Source organism: Vespa crabro, chromosome 7 (assembly GCF_910589235.1).
Source record: "Vespa crabro chromosome 7, iyVesCrab1.2, whole genome shotgun sequence".
Lineage (NCBI taxonomy): Eukaryota > Metazoa > Arthropoda > Insecta > Hymenoptera > Vespidae > Vespa > Vespa crabro.
In genome coordinates, this window is record NC_060961.1 from 948,464 (window position 1) to 956,120 (window position 7,657).

The 7,657-nt window shown below is 24.3% G+C and overlaps 2 protein-coding genes across 2 annotated transcripts; one reads left to right on the top strand and one right to left on the bottom strand.

Moving 5' to 3' along the window:
• The first annotated feature begins 18 nt into the window (after positions 1 to 18).
• Positions 19 to 2,770, top strand: LOC124425465. Its single transcript, XM_046965819.1, has 8 exons — positions 19 to 199; positions 276 to 380; positions 462 to 536; positions 598 to 716; positions 801 to 1,079; positions 1,161 to 1,368; positions 1,437 to 1,663; positions 1,747 to 2,770. The coding sequence occupies exons 1-8, from the start codon at positions 149 to 151 to the stop codon at positions 2,723 to 2,725; spliced, it is 2,043 nt and encodes a 680-aa protein (XP_046821775.1). The 5' UTR covers positions 19 to 148; the 3' UTR covers positions 2,726 to 2,770.
• A 740-nt stretch (positions 2,771 to 3,510) lies between these two features.
• Positions 3,511 to 7,620, bottom strand: LOC124425464 (mitochondrial proton/calcium exchanger protein). The gene is made up of 7 exons (XM_046965818.1): positions 7,457 to 7,620; positions 6,487 to 6,950; positions 6,075 to 6,245; positions 5,633 to 5,947; positions 5,002 to 5,490; positions 4,483 to 4,923; positions 3,511 to 4,372 (listed from the first exon to the last, which is right to left on the bottom strand). Exons 1-7 carry the CDS (start codon positions 7,512 to 7,514, stop codon positions 3,983 to 3,985), a joined length of 2,328 nt encoding a protein of 775 aa, XP_046821774.1. The 5' UTR covers positions 7,515 to 7,620; the 3' UTR covers positions 3,511 to 3,982.
• Positions 7,621 to 7,657: the final 37 nt, after the last annotated feature.

The following is a 7,657-nucleotide window of genomic DNA, read 5'->3' on the forward strand; positions in this document are numbered from 1 at the left end:
GAATAATATTTTGTATATTTAAGCAATTTTTTATATTTAATATTTATTGTGAAAATTTAATATATTTCTATGATTCATAAAAAACATTAATATTTAATGTGAAACATTCTTAATTGTAAATATTTAATAATTATCAAAAAACACGACTATGTTAAGTCAATACAACGATATTGAAGAAGATGAAGAAGTTATATTTGAGGTATTTAATAAGAAGAGAAATGATTTTCTGTGTTCACATTTAAATGATTATTATCATTATGTTTTATAATTTTTAGGGTAGTGAATTGTATGAACATTTATCTGCACTGGGATATGCAGATTTTGAAACTGCAACAGTTCCTAAACCTCAACTGACGTCACAAAAGAAATCTATCTATATGGTATTTCATTTTGATGTTATGTATTTTGACTTGTTTTTATACTTTCAACATAAATAAAATATTTTAAATATCTTTTTTTAGAATGCTAATATTATCAATGATATAGGTAGAAACATCTATAAATATATATTGGATTTAAAATCTTGGATAACACAGGTATATTTATTTATTGATATATAAAAATCAATATAAGTTTCATAAAATTATTTCATAACAGGACAGTAGTATATCCAAAGAACAATTGCACATTATTTTAAGTGCCAAAACACTTTTAGACGATCATGCATGTGCAATTAATAGTTATACACAGAAATATTTTCCTTCTACACCATGGAAGTATGGTTTTACTTTCTATTATAAATATGCTTACATATATATTGCTTCATTATGTTGATAGAGACTTTTATATATTTATTACAGAAAAATGTTAAGGAATTTACTTGTTAATGGTACAATAATATCTTCTTTTACGTACTTAATGTTCTGTAAAGACAAAAAAGTTTCAAATGTTATAATAACATTCTGTATATTATATTTCACTGGTTATAGAAACTACAAAGATTTACAGGCATGTAAAGAATTAAAACGATTAGTATTATTACAAAATGAATTTTATGATTTATGTAATAAAGGATTAAAAATTTTGAAACATAATTACAAGATAAAAATTAATTCTAAGAAAACAAACCAACCATTTCAGTAAGTATATTTAATAAATAATATTTTTTAATTTAATTATATATATTTAAATCATAATTAGATTCATTCTTATCCGATTAGTGATCTTATGGGAGAAAGATTAATATACCTACAACCAATAATGGAAAATTTAATTAAATCTATGGAAGATCTTTGTCAAATTTATCATCATATTATTTCTATTATGACAGCACAATATCCTAAACATATTTTAAATCAATTTATAATAACAACATTTGAAGATAATGCATTTAAAATACGTGGAGAAATTAATTATGAAACATTGAAGGTGATTATAAAAAGGCTTTAAATTCTATATCTTTTTGTATTAATTATACATTTTATATTCTTGAACAGCAATTATATTATACTTATGTTCTTATGCAATCAGAACTATTATATTTACTCGCTATTGCATATGATATTAAAACATGGTCTTTAACTTGTGATAAAATTTCCAAGGCAAACCTATTTTATATTACTTATAAATTGAATAAACAATTGATAAAATACAAGAATAAATTGTCTCTGTGTATCAATTCTTATTATAATTGTAAAGTGGAACCAGTTCAATATAATTTTAAGTAAGTTATTGTTTAAAATAAATTTTCATGTTGAATCTAATATCAAATTTAATGTCATATTAATAAATCATTTTTATTTCTAGGGGTACAGTTACATCGAAATGGCAAGACCTTTATTTACATTTGAATTTGACATCTAATAAGATTCAACAGGCATATGATCGTATAATATCAATGATTAATGATATTGATACCTGTACTGATGATACTTCAACCAATAATGAGATGTTAGAAAAAATGATGGAAAAAATGGATGAAGTGTATAAGCAAATAGACGTAGCTAGAAATTTTGCTGAATTTAGTAGTTTATTAATAACAAAAATAAAATATAAAAATTCTAAAACAAGTTATACAAAACAAGATATTAGAATACAAAATGTAAATGAAAACTTGCCAGTAATAATTGATACAGAACCAGAAATACTTGATGAGGTATTTGAAGAATATATTAAAGAAGAATATCTGAAACCTTTGTATGAAGAAGATCAAGAGATTTTATTACAAGAATATAAGTTAGATAAATTGTTGGCAAAGAATTTTATGAGTGAATTAAAAGAAGCTTTGATTGATAAGCATAAAACTATGTCAGAAAGAGAATTTAAAGCACTTCAACGTATGTACAAAAACGTAATAAACAGTGCAAATGATTTGGGGAGTAATAACCCAAAATCTTCAATACCTATACCACCTCCAATGCCTTCTTTGTTTAATAATTCTAAATCGTTACGTAATAATGATTCTATTAATTACGACGATAGTGAAATTTTTCCTATAAAATCGACAAATACATCGAATACTGAAATATTTCATAAACAAACGTCAAATGTAAATAATATCGTAGAAAATTTTAAATATGCAAATGACAACAATGAATCAACGATTGAAGATAACGAAGATAGTAATGATTTTAGACTATTGTCATCGACAAAATTTCAAAATCCTGTTATACAATTTGGATTAAATATGCCTCCTAAGTTACTATCTATGAATGAAGAAATGTTTATAGGTAGTGGAGAAAATTCCGAAAGTGACATTGAGCCAGAAAATGATTCAATTAAATAATATTCTGTATTCATTTATAAAAATAAATAATAACAAATTTCAGTACTTATTTTTTACATGCAAACGTTGTTAACTGATAATAAAATATTGTCACCAATTATAATCAATTATTCAGTTGGAACAGAATTAATTCTTTAATAAAAAATTATATAAATTTTATTTCAATAAGGTAGTATCTTTTAATTGCATATAAAGATATGCGATTATTTTGTTTAAAAAAAATTGATTGGAAGTATTTTTTACAAAGCTAGGTTATTTTTAAAATGTCATTTTTTTATGTAATACTTCTTTTTAACAATGTGTAATTTTGTTGATAATTTCAGAATTGTTTTTAATTATTTTTGATGCTGTTATCATACTTTCATATGCAGTAATATATTTAACTGCTATATTATCCTTTAGCATAAGTTTTTTTAGGTAAGAAAAATATGTGTACTGTATTTTTATATGTAACATTTTTTATATAACAATAGTACATATATTTTATAAGTATATATGTTCTGCTTCATTTTACAGTCATGAAATAATTTATGTATCTCATTTGTTTGAAATACTGTTTTAATCATATATATATATAATTAAAAAAAAAAAAAAAAAAAAAAAATATATATATATATATATATACATATAATTAACCAGAAGCAGCTAATATCAATAATATAGCAAAAAACTTGGATCATGATGTAAATCTTGTTTAATGTAAAATGACAAAAACAGCATTCATTATTCAGACAAATGGAATGATTCTTTTTTATGTAAGTACGTGATATAATAAAATGATATTATTTTTAGAGACAAGATTTTATATATCCAATATTAACATGTGTGTCACTTGTGACCAGCACAGATAAGTCCACCATTTACAGAATAAAGAATTACAACAGATGCTGTTAAATGCATCGCAGTCTTAAAGAAAAGACTTAAGCTTTTTCATTCATAAATAAAAATTATTTCAAAGATAATCTATCTTGTATTAACTTATCACTGGAGCTATGTGCATATAATATACAAATGTATACAATATAGTATTTAGATGTAAGCATCTTTATGTACTATGTACAGATCATTTTCACAAGTTTTTTATATTTTAGGCTTTCCCTAAATAATCAATTTTTGCAAGAAATTATAATATGAAAACACCATAAATTGGGTTTCTTAGTAATAATTATTTCTATATTGTACGTATTTTCTTCTGAGCAAAGTAGAAAAATTACTTTGAAAATAAAATATATTAATTTATGTTTTATTGTGCGACGATCATAGTTGCTTAGAACCTTCCGTTTTTTTTGTTGTAGGAGGAATACTTGGTGTTAATGATGAATTTCTGACATTGGATTTTGAATTACTTGTTAAAATTTCTGCTGATTTTTCTGTACTACTCTCATCAATGGATGAAATTTTAAATTTTTTTTTAGGCTCATAAATATCATCTTTTAATTCTTCTTTTCCTAATTTTTCTTCTTTTTTAGTTGGTGTAATTGAAACTGATGAATCAGGCACTTCTTGCGTTGCTGTACTTTCCTTTTGAGAAGTTTTCTTAACTTGCTCCTCTGCTTCTAAAATTTCTTCCTTATCCATTATGTCAATTAGTTCATCTAATTGTTTTTTATTTAATTTTACGTCTTCTTTTCCTATAAGTTCTATAACCTACAAAAAGAATAAGATTGAAATATTTTTCTAATATATTCTTAATATATAAGAAATATAATATTTTCATTATAATATATTCTTAAATTTTTAATTAAATTAAATTGTACCTTTAATACATCTTCAATTTTAATAACACCATCTCTGTCGTCATCAATTTTCCCTAGTATTTCTGCTATTATTTTCAATCTATGTTCATCTGGTACACTCTGTATATTTTTTATAGCTGCAATTAATTCATCTATTCTTACTAGTTCTTCAACAGCTTCAGCATCACTTTTTTCTTCTGAATTTAAAGCTTGTATTTTCTTTTTAACTTGTTTCTCTGATTGTTCTAATTCCAATAAAACTGCATCCATCTTTTTAATCATCTTATTAACTTTATTGTATAATCTGTTGGCTCCTTTGGATATTTTTATATTATCAATATCTACTTCACCCTTTGCTTCTGCTTTAATTTGATATAATTCTTTAACATCTTCTTGATACTCTGCCATTTCTTCCTTAAGCTCCTTCAATTCTTCTTTTTCTACAGACATTTTCTTTTTATCCTAAAATATGATAATAATTTTTATATCGTATATATAAAATAATAAAAAATAAAATCTATTGTTATTTAAGATACAAACTTTTTCTAATGTATCGAGAGCTTGTTCAATAACTTTTACATCAGTTGTTGTAATTTCATCTTTTTTAAAATCGTCTGTAAAAGTAATGGGTTTTGGTTCCGTCTCTTTCTTTTCTGTTTCTTTTTGTTCTTGTCTTTCCTCTTCAATTTTACGTTCTTCCATTTTGATAATTTCAATATTTGCTCTATGATCCAGTTTTCCTTCTTTTTCTCCAATAGCACATTTAGTACGTGCAACCACAGTTTCAGGCAATGCCGATATAGTTGCTTTTAATTTATCTGACATAGGAATGGTGTCAGGTACCATAAGTGCTCGAGATAAAAGCAATAACGACGGTGGAACTTTTTTAATTAAACTCAAATCTAACCACTGTAATAGCTGTTCCTTTAGCTTATTATCTGGCAATCCATATGCTCGCATTGCACGTGCTCTACAGGCTTGTTGTAATTCGCTCCTTGTTAAGCTGTCTACACCTTCTTTATGAATTAACTATTAAAAATAATAATAAAAAAAAAAAAAAAAAAAAAAAAAAAAAGAAAAGAAAAAAGAAAAAGAAAGAAAACAAAAAAAAAGTAAAATTTTGTTTATAATAAGTTTAATTAAAGTTAATTAGAATTAACAAGAAACATACTTTATCATCAGCAGAAAGACTTCTCAATCGCATTCTAAGCAAAAAACGTAAAAAGTTTGTAGTACCAAGTGTTTGTACATCCAATACTCTACATAAAGCAATCAATTGTGGTCGGGATAAGGAATCTAAAGTGATCTCATCCTCAAAAAGTTTACTGAATTTCATAATTTCATCGTTAGTCGTCCCAGAACTGGTCGTACGAATTTTGTAAAAAAATTCAGCGAACTCTTTCGCTCTTTGTGATTTATGATCTGATGATTGTAATGACATATCGTCCAATGTTTTTTGTAAAAATTTCGCCATTTCAATTTTAACCTAAAACAAACACTTATTCAAATTAATTAATTAATAAAATAATTGATGTACTTATAAAAAATAATTAGTAATATAATTAATAAATAAGTTTTATAGTTTTACTCAGATTATATAAATGTATTCTTACCTTTAAAGCTTGTTTTAATTTATCTTCTTTTTCAGTGGCAGTTTGAAAAGTAGATGGCAACAGGCCAGGAAATAATTTAATTGCGACAGGAAGTAAGAATTCCATAAATGGTACAATGATGAATACGGAAAAAGGTATTAATCTAAACATATCTCCTGTTGTTTTAATGAGCTAATAATAATTAAATAATACAAATCAATACCAATAATATTGGTAACTAATAAATATTAAATATATAAGAAGTTCAACGATATGAGATAATTTGACAAACTTATTTTCAAATTGGGACATCAAGATAGTATTTGGCAAATTTCCAGTATACTTCTTATACATTTAATTTATTTATATTATTAAACATGATACAATAAATAGATTATCTTTAATTATAATTAAAACAATTTTAGATACATACCAATCTGTGTTCTCTTCTACTTAAATCTTTACCCTGCAAGATTCTCCAGATCAATTTTAAAGAAATTTTTATATCCAATCCTAGTAATCGAAAACCATGATAATAATGCATTATTTCTGCCTTAACTCTTTGCAATATTGTAGGTTTCTTCTCGACTACAGCTTTTTCAGCTGATAAAATAACACTTTGAGGTTTGTGTTCAATTAATTTCTCTTTTTGTTCCTTTTGTTCTTTAATACTGTTCACAGTTTCTTCAATTTTAGAAGATGGTTCCTGACCATGCAAAATTGTAGATCCGGAAAATGATCTAGTTTGTAAATATATCATATTTTTTGGATGAGCATCCAATAGAGCAGATTCTATTAAAATCTGATTGTACGCTGGTCTCTTTACATTTATATAAATGAGACTTGGGATACAATTTGTATGATTATTACCGTACCATGATTTTAAATACCAATGTTCTGAAAGACGATGATAAAATTTGTTAACAATAAGAATGTTTATTGAATTAAAGAAAGTAAAAAAAAAAAAATAAAAATTTGCCTTATTAATTATTTCTCGGTTGTCATTATACACAAGAACTTGACGTTATAATTTATATATATGTTTTGGCAAATACAGTTAGATCCAAATAAACATTTTATATAAATATATAGTTTTATGAATAAAGAATAGAATGACGTATAAAAACATAACCTATGATATACATATTAACATTAAATAGAAAGATAAATAATTACGAAGACAGCATATTAAAAAAAAAAAAAAAAAAAAAAAAATCTATATTGTATATCATATACATTGTATTTATTCATTGTTATATAAATGCTATAGATTATTTTTTCGAGTAAACTACTACATATGCACACTAATCCATACATATATATATATATATATATACACAAGTTGTTTTTATAAACTATTCCTTTAATTCGTTATAAAAGTAAGAAATTATGATAATACATACTTTTAATTATTCTCCCATGTGAAATCATTAAAGTTTTCGTATATATTAAAGGATTCATTTCGAACTATTTTTATATTATTTTTTCGATAATTCTCAGAGCTGTGACTTTCTGCAACCATGCAACTATTATCAACCATTACAAATTTTCTATTCTGAATGTAATGAAACAGATCAAAAGGTTCATTTCCATCAAGATTTGTT